Here is a 12,626-nt window from a genome sequence, read left to right as displayed (position 1 = left end):
TTTAACACAAAATATGGCTGGCATGCCCAGAGATGCTTTTGGCTCTCTGATGCAAGCCCCAGCTTGGTGGGAAAATTGCGACGCTTATATAGGTTTCTAGCCTGAGAATCTATTTCTTATCTTAGATATCTATCTTTTTCTCAGTTCCAGCTACCACTTTCTCACCAGCTGGACTCTGCAGATGGTCTGGCTGCTCTCCATCTATCTCTAAATCTGCAAATCTCAGATAAATTCCTGTGAGACCTCTCCTGCTAACAAATTTCTTCTCAGCAAAATTCTGTCCTGAAATAATCTCTCTTTTTGACCTAAATTCTCTCTACTAGCAGCTAAATCTAGAAGCTACTAGGCATTAGCAAATTCAAATGAACAATGTAAAGGGACACAAATTGTTGGAATAAGGGAACCAATTTTTAAATTTTTTTCCACCACAAAGATGAAGGCTCCTGAGAAGAAATGGAACTCTTTACCTTCAGTGTCGGAGGGAGGTTGGTGGAGTTGATCCTGCTGATGTGATTGGCACTCAGGATGACCTCTTCCAGGTTGGGAAATCTTAACAAATTGGCATCAATTTCAGTCACCTAGGGGTCAAAATACGCACACATTGCCATTAAACCACAATGCACTCAAAGGTCATCCAGGCAACCCCTCTTCCTGTGAAGAACTCTCTCCAGCAGCACCGGCCCCGCCTCCCAACCTTATGTGTGTTGACATCCTCCAGGTGGGGCCCGGAGATCTGGAATTACCACTGGTCTCCAGCCGACAGAGATCAGTTCCCTTGGAGAAAATGGCAGTTTTGGAGGGTGGACTCCATAGCATTAGACCCTGGTGAGCTCCCTCCCCTCTCCAAATTCTGCCCTCCCAGTCAACACCCCCAAATCTCCAATTAGGCTTGCCAGTCCTCAGGTCTGGTTTTGCTCTTCTCCACGAGCAGCCAGCCCCAGCAGCCATGATGTACCTTTAAATCTTCACAGGTTTAGAAGAAGCTTTCAAACTGTGTTTTGGAATGTGTGTGTACGCCTTTAAACCTCAGCAGGATGTGAAAGCAGCATGGGGGTGGGGGTGAGCAGGCAGAGCCACTTGGCTCTTCCCAGTGAGTGTGAGAAAGGAAGACAGCACAGACCCTCTGTTTTGCATTCCTTTCAGAAGTTGTTTGCATAGTAAAATGGAAAGTAAAGAGTAAACTAGAACCTGATTATGGGATGAAGGAAAACTCCAACTGCTTTGTTCTTTACTTTAGTTTTCCTATGTTAGTCTGAAGAAGTTGGTTAAATACAGCAGATTGCTATATTCAGCAACTCCAGTGAGTAAATTGCCCCAGTGAGATCACAGAAGTGTGGGCTTGCAACCTGTTCATGTTTATTATGGCTGTTTTGTGGGTGAGTGTGTCCCTTAATAAAGCCATGCTTGGAAATGCCAAAGGACTTGTCACTTTCATTTCACTTTCATTTAGTGGAAGCGTAGCTGCTGGGGAACCCTTTGAAGGTAAAAAAGAGGATGGGGAAATTAAGACTATTCAGGGGAATGGCACTGCTGTGTTTTTATTTATTTATCTTAGCAAATGGGAAAGTTTCCAGGCTCTACCCACAAAGTCCCCAGACATTTCCTGAGCTGGACCTGACAACCCTATTACCAACCCAAGGTTGGCAACCAGAACCCCAGGAGAAGTGCACAAGCCCCAGAGAGACAACTGGTGCTTCCAAGGGAAGCCCTAGCAGAGCCAGTAGCTCTGGAGGAGTAATTCAAGCCACAACTTCAACTTCATTAAGCGATCTAAAAAAGTCAGGAATGGAGTGCATTAAAAAAAGCCAAAGTTGCCAACTCCAGGTTGGGAAATTTTGGGAGATGGGAGGGTGTGGGGTGTGGAGCCTGGGGAAAGTGGGGTTGGAGGAGAGGAGGGTCATTAGGAGTCCACCCACCAAAGCAGCCATTTTCTCCAGGGGAACTGATCTCTGTAGTCTGGAGATCAGATGTAATTCCAGGCAGGGCTTGGAGATCAGTTCCCATGGAAAAAATGGCTGCTTTGGTGGATGGATTCTCTTGACATTTTACCTTCTACACTTTATTGGTAGACCTGGGCTCCAGAGAATAGATCTACCTACTATTTTCACTATACTGAGAGACCTAGCCTCTAGCGGAGGAGGAGGAGGAGAAGACTAGAATTACACCCCACCCGTCTCTCTGAGTCAGAGTTTCAGAGTGGCTTACAATCTCCTTTACCTTCTCCCCCCACAACAGACATCCTGTGAGGTGGGTGGGGCTGAGAGAGCTCTTACAGGAGCTTCCCTTTCAAGGAAAACTCTGCGAGAGCTATGGCTGACCCAAGGCCATTCCAGCAGCTGCAAGTGGAGGAGTGGGGAATCAAACCCAGTTCTCTCACATAAGAGTCCGCACACTTAACCACTACACCAAACTGGCTCTCAGCAAGAATGGGTCTTCCCACTCCTTTCCGCTATACTGGAAGACCTGATATCTGGAGAACAGGTCTACCTGCCCCTTGCCACTATATTTGTAGACCTCGCCTCCAGAGAACAGGTCTACCCACCCTTTCCCCACTATATTGGTAGACTTGGGCTCCAGAGAACAGGTCTACCCACCACTTTCAACGATACTGAGAGACCAGGCCTCTGACAAACAGGTCTACCTGCTTCTTTCCACTATATTGGTAGACCTGGCCATGAACTGTTGCCCTGCTCTGAGCCTCAGAAAACATACCAGCTCTTGGTGGGAGGAAAGTCTTGCAATCTACTTTGGGTTTGTTTTTTGTTTTTGAAGTGAACTATGACAACCAGCATTACAGTTCAAGTATAACGGAGAAGGAAAAATCACTGTCAGAACCCTGCTTACTTAAAAAACAGGAAGTTGCTTAAATGTTATCAACCTGCCCGAGCTACTTATTTATTCAAATATTTAAATCTAACTTTTCCCTGCGACTCAAGGCAGCTTAGAAATCATACTGAAATGCATAATTTTTTTGTTGTTCATTTGCACAGTCGAGTCCGACTCTTTGCGACCCCAGGGACCAAGTCAAGCATAATAGGGGTGTGCAAAAAAAACCCTGGTTTTTTTCGGCCTCCATGGTAGCATATGGGGACCATTATAGTCAGTGGGTCCCATAAGCTATAATGGAGAATCGATCTGGGGGTATCTGAGGAAGCCTGTTTTTTTGAGGTAGATGCACTAAATTTGCAACATAGCTGCTGGGGGTGCTCCTCAAAAAACCTCCCCAAGTTTCAAAAAGATTGGACCAGAGGGTCCAATTCTATGGACCCCAGAAGGAGGTGCCCTCATCCCCCATTGTTTCCAATGAGCAGAAGCAGAAATCTGTGAGCAGCCTTTTAGGAATGTGTGCGCCAGTGTCCCCAGTGCAGCTTAGAGGGAACTACGGTTGCCAATCTCCAGGTGATGGCCACACGGGCACTCACGTTAAATCAACCTCAAAGCCTTAGAAATTCAATTATTTATATAACAAATCATTCATAGAAAATACGACGTATCACAAAGTGCAAAGGAAAATTCCTTCCGAAACAACCATTCCTATATCGATGTCCGACAGTTTGTTCCTTGAGATTGGAGTCGGGAAGTGGTGTGCAATGCCGTGGAAACAGAGTCCAATGCTCCAATTCTCTGTTAGCCGATATCTGGATGGAATGCAGCAAGGCGGTAAGATGCAACAAGGATGCGCTAAACGAGTTGTTTCACTCGAGGCTTCAACCAGCTTCGACAATGACTAAAACCATTCATATCGGAGACCGACGCTCCTACATTCAATTGTCTGTCGAATGTAGGAGCTTCTTACTGCCTTGCTGCATTCCATCCAGATATTGGCTAACAGAGAAGAACTGGAGCACTGGACTCTGTTTTCACAGCATTGCACACCACTTCCCGACTCCAGTCCCAAGGAACAAACTGTCGGACATCAATATAAGACTGGTTGTTTCGGGAGTAGTTTTTCTTTGCACTTTGCGATACACTGCATTTTCTATGAATGATTTGTTATATAAATAATTGAATTTCTAAGGATCTGAGGTTGATTTAACGCGAAGGCCTGTGTGGCTCTCTCCTCCTGCTCTACCTTTTCACGTCACTCTGTTTCGTTGCTATAGTCTCCAGGTGAGGGCTGGAGATCTCCTGGAATTTCGGCTGATCAGTTCCTCTGCAGAGCATGGCTGCTCTGGAGGGTGGACTCAATGCTGTTATCCCCTGCTGAAGCCCCTCCCCTCCCCAAACCCCGTCCTTCCCAGGCTCCATCCCCCCAGATTACCATTGTACCTAACCCAGAGTTGGCAACCTAGAAAAAACGCAAATCATTGCCACTTTAGGGAATCTGCTGCAATTCTGCGAACCTATCCTAAAGCTCCTGGAAACGTTTCCGATCCATTTTACAGATGGAGAACACTGAGGCCAAGCGCCTATTTGTTTAGGAAGTTGGACTAGATCAGGGGTGGCCAAGCTGTGACTCTTTCACACACATTGTGTGGCTCTCGAAGCCCCCACCACTCCATCGGCCGGCTTGGCGAAGGCATTTCTCTCTTTAAATAATTTCTCCAAGCAGAGCCGGCAGTTTGGATAACCCATTAAAAGCTGAAGTTGCTTTCTTTGCACCTCTCTCCTCCCTCCTCCTCCTCCCTTCGTTCCTGTTTTGTGGCTCTCAAACATCTGACGTTCCTGTCTTGTGGTTCTCAGATATCTTAATTCTATGTGGATCTTATGTTAAGCAAGTTTCGCCATCCCTGAACTAGATGAACCTGGAGGCCCCTTCCAACTCTATGATGCAGACAAGCCAGGCTCAGTGGCGACATGAGTCAGGCCTTTGGGTAGCTGAATCTCTCTTTCCAATCTCAGGTGCCCTCCCTCCCCCACAAACAAAACCTCTCAGCCACTCACCCCTTTATTCACAATCTTGAGCGATCTGAAGTAGGAGAAGATGAAGCTGTCTTGGATGACCTCTGGAGTCCGCACCGCCAGCTCCCTCAGCTGCTGGTCCTCAGGGATGCAGTTGGGGGGCAGAGCCCATGGGGAGCCCGGGCTTCTCAGAAACTCTGTGAGCGCTTCTACGGTCTCTTCGGTGGGAGGGATGAGCTGGTCACACAGAGCCAGGCTCATCTGTTGCTGCCCAAAGCGCTGCGTGGCTTTGGCTTTCGGTTGGGAGAAACGGGATTTATTCTGGGGAAAACAGAAGATAACAACATAAGAGAAGCCATGTTGGATCAGGCCAATGGCCCATCCAGTCCAACACTCTGCATCACATAACAACATAAGAGAAGCCCTGTTGGATCAGGCCAGTGGCCCATCCAGTCCAACACTCTGCGTCACATAAGAACATAAGAGAAGCCCTGTTGGATCAGGCCAGTGGCCCATCCAGTCCAACACTCTGCGTCACATAAGAACATAAGAGAAGCCATGTTGGATCAGGCCAGTGGCCCATCCAGTCCAACACTTTGTGTCACATAAGAGAAGCCATGTTGGATCAGGCCAGTGGCCCATCCAGTCAAACACTCTGTGTCACATAAGAACATAAGAGAAGCCATGTTGGATCAGGCCAGTGGCCCATCCAGTCCAACACTCTGTGTCACATAAGAACATAAGAGAAGCCATGTTGGATCAGGCCAGTGGCCCATCCAGTCCAACACTCTGTGTCACATAAGAACATAAGAGAAGCCATGTTGGATCAGGCCAATGGCCCATCCAGTCCAACACTCTGTGTCACATAAGAACATAAGAGAAGCCATGCTGGATCAGGCCAATGGCCCATCCAGTCAACACTCTGTGCCACATAAGAACATAAGAGAAGCCATGTTGGATCAGGCCAATGGCCCATCCAGTCCAACACTCTGTGTCACACAGTGGCCTATATATATATACACACACACACACACACACATACACAAACACATACACACACTGTGGCTAATAGCCACTGATGGACCTCTGCTCCATATTTTTATCCAATTCCCTCTTGAAGCTGGTTATTCTTGTAGCCGCCGCCACCTCCTGTGGCAGTGAATTCCACATGTTAATCACCCTTTGGGTGAAGAAGGACTTCCTTTTATCCGTTTTAACCTGACTGCTCAGCAATTTCACTGAATGCCCACGAGTTCTTGTATTGTGAGAAAGGGAGAAAAGGACTTCTTTCTCTACCTTCTCCATCCCATGCATAATCTTGTCAACCTCTACCATGTCACCCCGCAGTCCACGTTTCTCCAAGCTCAAGAGCCCCAAGCATTTTAACCTTTCTTCCTAGGGAAAGTGTTCCTTCCCTTGAATCATTCTAGTTGCCCTTTTCTGGATGAGGGAGGGGGGGGCCACCCAGCAAGGGAAGTGACCATAGGCTTGTGAGCGACCACTCCAGATACCGAAATTCAAAATAAGAGTGATCAATACATGTGGCCAAGGCTGGCCCTGGACTATCAGGCACCCTAGCTTAGTTAGTTTAGTTTATTTATATCCTGTCCTCCCCCCCAAAGCAGGCTCAGGGCGGCTCACAAACATAATAGAATAACAATAAAAACAGTTAAATTAAACATTAAAATAAACAACTGAAAACAGTTTAAACCATTTGGTGTTAATTCTGTATGATTTAGGATGGCATTCAGTGTTCCTGGACACCCAATTGGATCTAATACCTCGGCTGCCGTCATCATTCAGTTAAAAGTTAACTGAAATAATATTAGATCCAAGCGGGCAGCTGTGTTGGTCTGAAGCAGCTGAACGAAGCAGGAGTCAAGCGGCACCTTTAAGACCAACCCATTTTTATTGAGAACAACAGCTTTCGTGTGCTCTTCAGCACCCTTCATCAGACGAGGAATCCGGCACTGTGAGCAAAGCCATACATAGCTGAGCAGAGCCATACAGAGATGGTAGGCAGTGGCTAGATCCAAGCGGGCAGCCGTGTTGGTCTGAAGCAATTGAACAAAGCAGGAGTCAAGTGGCACCTTTAAGACCAACCCATTTTTATTAAGAACGTCAGCTTTCGTGTGCTTTTAAGCACACTTCATCAAATGAGGAATCCAGCACAGGGAGCAAAGCCATACATAACTCTGTATGAGCTTTGTATTATGTACGTATAATGTGTAATTTGTATTATGTATGTATGTATATATATATATACATACACTAGGTATGGCTTTGCTCAATTTGCTGGATTCCTCATCTGATGAAGTGTGCTTAAGAGCACACGAAAGCTGACGTTCTCAATAAAAATTGGTTGGTCTTAAAGGTGAAACTTGACTCCTGCTTTGTTGAAATAATATTGTCTTGCAAGCCTTGTGGAACTGGGCAAGGTCTAGACTTTTGAGGAGGCCCCCCACTGATAATGTCACCGAGTCACATGGGGGGCATCCAATTCAACACCTCCCCGAAGGCTGGTGGCCCTAGGCAATTGTCTAGTTTGCCTAATGGCACAGTCCGTCCTGCCCGGGGCGGTGTTTTTTTTGTTATTTATGAAAAGCATTTGGTGTTTAGGAAATGTATATCCAGTCCCCAGCCTTGCTTGAGACAACTGACAAGTAAAAACAGTACCATAAAATAATAACAGAAAAGAGCGAGAATCCAGTAGCGCCTTACGGACTCACAAAATCGGAGTGGCTCGCGACAGTTCATAACCCCGCCACAAATTCTGTGAGTCTTGAAGGTGCTCCTGGATTCTTGCTCTTTTCAACTGCTACAGAAAAACTAACACGGCTACCCATAAAATAATAAATTGTCAATATTTGCATTGTTAGATGCCGTAAGTTCCTACAAGGTAGAAAGGCGGCTAATTTTAGGTAATAAAATACTTCAAAATGAATCTAAAACCAAATGTGAGAGGTACAGCCCAAGAGATTTCTGTGCAGAGCTCAAGCGTATGCACCACCGGTACTAGCAGCAACAGCAGCAGATGCCGAACTCTTTTCAAGGTGCCACAAGATTCTTTTTGGGGGTTAGACCAGAACTCCGAGGTTAATCCAGAACCTGAGAGACCTGCCAAACTCACTGAAGCCTAGTGAACCTCTCACATTTGGTTGTCCTTTGACCCCCACGGTTTGCTAGTAATATTTCTATATGACAGGTAGCACCTTAAAAACTTAAATACTGTGGCAGTGTATGAACTTTTGTGAGACACTGCTCACTTCTTTGGATGCAGTGGTGATGCCAGGGGATGTGGCCTAATAGGCAAATGAGTTCCTGCTGGGCTTTTTCTACAAAAAAAACCCCCTTGTGTTAAACAATGGTGATGTCAGGAGGTGTGGCCTAATAGGCAAATGAGTTTCTGAATGGGGATTTGAACATAGGACCACCACCCCTGGTCCTAGCAGCAGCAGATGCCAAACTCTTCCCAGTTTTCAAGGTGCCACAAGATTCTTTTTGGGGGTTAGACCAGTAGTGCAAGGTTAATCCAGATCCTGAGAGACCTGCCAAACTCACTGAAGCCTTGCACCACAACAGGTACCCATCATCATGGCTTAAGAGTCAGTGTGGTGTAGTGGTTAAGAACAGTGAACTCAAATCTGGAGCTGGGTTTGATTCCCCCACTCCTCCTCCACATGCAGCCAGCTGGGTGGCCTTGGGCCAGTCACAGTTCTTTCGGGACTCTCTCAGCCCCACCTGCCTCACAAGGTGTCTGTTGTGGGGAGTGGTAAGGGAGGCGATTGTAAGCTGCTTTGAGACCTCTGAAGTTAGAGAGAAGTGGGGGAGAAAAACAAACTCTTCTTCTGAAGTCATTTGTTTATTGATTTAAATTATCCCACATATTCTCAGTCCCAGACCTCCAAGTCGGCTTCTGCACTGTACAAGATGTTGCACCATGACCTGCAGAATCCTCCATTTGGGGGGGGGGGACATCCAGCCTGAAGAAGAGCTTTTGGAGAACCCAAAACCTTGCACACCAGGTTGTGTCAGGTGTTAATCTGTCTTTTAAAGTCATCTATGCCTGTGGCCAGCACTACAACTTCTGGTAGCCACATTTTAATCACTCATTTGTATATAGAAATATTTCCTTTTGTCTGTCCTGAACTTACTGCCCATTAGCTTCATTGGATCCCCCCAAGTTCTAGTATCTTAAGAGAACAATTTCTCTTTGTCCGCTCTCTCCACCCTTTCCATAATTTTAGAAATCTCCATCACGTCCCCCTTTAATTGTCTCTTTTCTGAACTGAGCCTTTCCTCCGAGGGAAGACGCTTCAACTCCCTAATCCTTCTGGTTGCCCCTTTCTCTTTTTCCAGCTCTGTAATGCCCTTTTTGAGTGACAGTGACCAGAACTGCACAAAGTATTCCACAGGACACCATCTCATCGCAATGGCGGCCCTGCCTCTCTTTCCCCCCATCTCAAGCCCCCTGCTCATTTCTGAGCCCCGCATTCAACTACTCCAGAATCACAACCAATATTCCCTCCAAGCTGCAGAGTCTTGTGAGCAAAAATTCTACCTTGGATTCAGCAGGAGCTCACAGGAGCCCAGCTCCTGAACCTTTCTGAGGGTTCCCCCTCTTCCTCCCCACCTACCTACCTTGTCCATTGAACAGTAGGTGCAGCTGCATAACAATCCCTAGTTGAGCTCCACCACCTATTTTTCTACAAAAAGACCCCTGGACTGGCATCAAAGTTGTGAGCTACTGGATAAATTGGTGTGCTCTGGGTTCATCCTTCCTGAGGTAAGACAAAAAATGGGTGAGCTGGAGGCTAAAAATCTGTGAGCTAGCTCACACCAGCTCAGCTTGGAGGGAACACCGATCACAACCCCATCTATAATAATAATAATAATAATAATACATTTTATTTATATCCCACCCTCCCCGCCGAGGCAGGCTCGGGGCGGCTAACAGCATCGGTCAATATAACAGATTATACAATAATTTAAACAATTAATTAAAATTCTAAAAACAGTAAAACAATAAAATTAACATCTTGGTGCTATTCCGGCAGATGCTGGGTGGGGGTCAGCAACTAAGGGGACAAAGCTCCGGGGGGGGAGGAGAGAAAGGCAGAGTACCTCTGCCCCAGTGGAGGGAGGGAGGTGACTGACAGCCTGGCCTGACCTACCTCACAGGGCTGTCGTGAGAGGGCCAAGTAAGCTACCGGGGGGGGGGGGAGAATGAAGAGGGTGCACACCCGAAGGAGGCCTTGCTTGCCTGCTTGGGGGGAGCGGGAGGCAGCGCTGCCCCCCCTCCTCTTACCCAGCTCCCGATGCCGCAGGGGAACTGGTCGAGGCAGAGCGTGCGCAGGTGCGTCCAGAAGGCGGCGGAGGCGCGGAGGCCGTCCATAGCGGAGGGGCCCAGCCGCAGGAAGCAGCAGCAGCACGTGGCGCGCGCCCAGGCCGGGGAACGCCCCGGGTACCAGCTCCGCGTCCTCCGTTGCTAGGCGACAGGCCCGGTCGCTGGGAGACGTCGCCTGGGCGGCTCGGGGGAAGCCGATTGGCTCTGCGGGCGGCGCCTTCTTCTTCCCAAGCCGCTGCGGAGGCAGGCGCGCTTTCCATCCCGCCGGGGCTGCGCGGGCGGGACTTTTTCGGTTTGTGTGGCTGGGCCAGCAAAGCGCCGGTGCAAGTTTACTGGGAAGGAAGTCTCGCGACCTCAAGTGGGCTTACTCTCGAGTAAGCACGGGTTGACAGCAGGCGTCGTCGCCTGCCTGGGGAAAGAATTCATCCGGCGCCGTTGCCTCCGCCTGGCCCACCCGGGGATGAGGGATTTCTCTTCTCCCCTCGGGAAAGGAAAGGTCCCCCGTGCAAGCACCAGTCGTTTCCGACTCTGGGGTGACGTTGCTTTCACGACGTTTTCACGGCAGACTTTTTACGGGGTGGTTGGCCATTGCCTTCCCCAGTCATCCACACTTTCCCCCCAGCAAGCTGGGCACTCATTTTACCGACCTTGGCAGGATGGAAGGCTAAGTCAACCTGGAGGCGGCTACCTAAACCCAGCTTCCGCCGGAATCGAACTCAGGTCGTGAGCAGAGAGTTCAGACCACAGTACTGCAGTACTGCTGCTTTACCACTCTGCGCCACGGGGTCCCTCAAGCTTTGATTTAATTGTACTAGGGACCAAGGCAGAAGTAATCCCCACCTCCGTCAAGGCGGCCCCGTAGGGTTTTCAAGGCAAGGGGCATTCAGAGAAGTTTTTCAGTTTCAAACAATTTTATTAGTAACATATGGTAATAAATTTCAATTTCTTTCATCATTAATAATTACTTTTTTTAATCTATCCCATATATTACTTTCTACCCACCCCTCCCCCCCGTTACTTGACCCCCGCTGGTGTTATATACTTAAAATCTTAATATTAAAGGTACCCTTAATTAATAAGAACCAAAATTAATATCCTCCTCCCTCTTGTACTTAGTCATTATCAAAAATTGTCGAATGTCCTTTTATTTTCCACTCTTTTTCTACGTATCTTCTGAACTTTTTCCACTCCATTTTAAATACTTCTAAATCATAGTCTCTTAAGGTTCTTGTTAACTTGTCCATTTCACTCCATGTCATAACTTTTACAATCCAATCCCATTTCTCTGGTATTTTTTCTTGCTTCCACAACTGCGTTCAGAGGAGTTTTGTCCTTGCCTGAGGCTTCTGCGTAGGGACTCTGGGCTTCTTTGAGGGTCTCCCATGATTCAAAATATAACCGGGCCTGACTAGGCTTACCTTCTGAGATCTGATGAGATGGGACTAGCCTGGGCTATCCAGGTTAAGGCAGAAGTGACAGAGGGGGAATAAACATGCAGTTTAAGCACAGCACAAACTGAGACAGGTGGGAATGCAGAGCTGGTCAAAACGAACTCCTGAAGAGCAGCCGTGAAAGTGGAATGCAGCAAAAACAGCACCTTCGAGACCAACAATGCTTAGAAGTCTTTTTAATGTTTACCGTTGTGTTTTTTTTCACTCTCTTGCTTTTTATCTTTGACCAATCCGGGCATGTTAATCCATGCTACTGTGACCCTGAGGCTGGGATACTGCCATATGCTCTACTTGGGGCTGCCCTGAAAGATGCTGGAAACTTCAATTGGTGCAAAATGTAGCCGTTTGTTTATTAGCTGGAGCAAGCTGTGTTTTGTATGGGTTAAGAACTCTTCACAGGCCACCTGCTATTTTCTGATTTCAATTAGTGCCGCTTCCAGTCCTTTTAAAGCCCTGTCACGGTTGAGCTCCCAGGAAGAAGAAGAAGAAGAATTGCAGATTTATACCCCACCCTTCTCTCTGAATCAGAGACCCGGCTCACAATCTCCTATATCTTCTCCCCCCACAACAGACACCCTGCGAGGTGGGTGGGCCTGAGAGGACTCTCACAGCAGCTATCCTTTCAAGAACAACCTCTGCCAGAGCTATGGCTGACCCAAGGCCATTCCGGCAGCTGCAAGCGGAGGAGTGGGGAATCATACCCGGTTCTCCCAGATAAGAGTCCGCACACTTAACCACTACACCAAACTGGCTCTCTAGAAGAAGAAGAATTGGAGATTGATACCCCGCCCTTCTCTCTGAATCAGAGTCTCAGAGCGGCTCACAATCTCCTTTACCTTCCTCCCTCACAACAGACACCCTGTGAGGTGGGTGGGGCTGAGAGGGCTCTCACAGCAGCTGCCCTTTCAAGGACAACTTCTGCCAGAGCTATGCCTAACCCACGGCCATTCCAGCAGGTGCAAGTGGAGGAGCGGGGAATCAAACCC

The 12,626-nt window shown here is 47.8% G+C and overlaps 1 protein-coding gene across 1 annotated transcript in view; it reads right to left on the bottom strand.

The window, feature by feature from the left end:
* Positions 1–10,238, bottom strand: part of LRRC43 (leucine rich repeat containing 43) — a 49,291-nt gene extending 39,053 nt beyond the window's left edge. Inside the window, exons 1-3 of the mRNA XM_060249168.1 lie at positions 10,151–10,238; positions 4,885–5,163; positions 468–578 (exon numbers count right to left, since the gene is read on the bottom strand). Coding sequence (XP_060105151.1) covers positions 468–578; positions 4,885–5,163; positions 10,151–10,237 — 477 coding nt within the window. The 5' untranslated portion in view covers position 10,238. The remainder of the gene's footprint in view (positions 1–467; positions 579–4,884; positions 5,164–10,150) is intronic.
* Between the last annotated feature and the right edge of the window lie 2,388 nt (positions 10,239–12,626).

The sequence above is a fragment of the Heteronotia binoei genome, chromosome 11, assembly GCF_032191835.1.
Source record: "Heteronotia binoei isolate CCM8104 ecotype False Entrance Well chromosome 11, APGP_CSIRO_Hbin_v1, whole genome shotgun sequence".
NCBI lineage: Eukaryota > Metazoa > Chordata > Lepidosauria > Squamata > Gekkonidae > Heteronotia > Heteronotia binoei.
The sequence above is the reverse complement of the archived record's forward strand: the minus strand, read 5'-3'. Positions and strand labels throughout refer to the sequence as shown.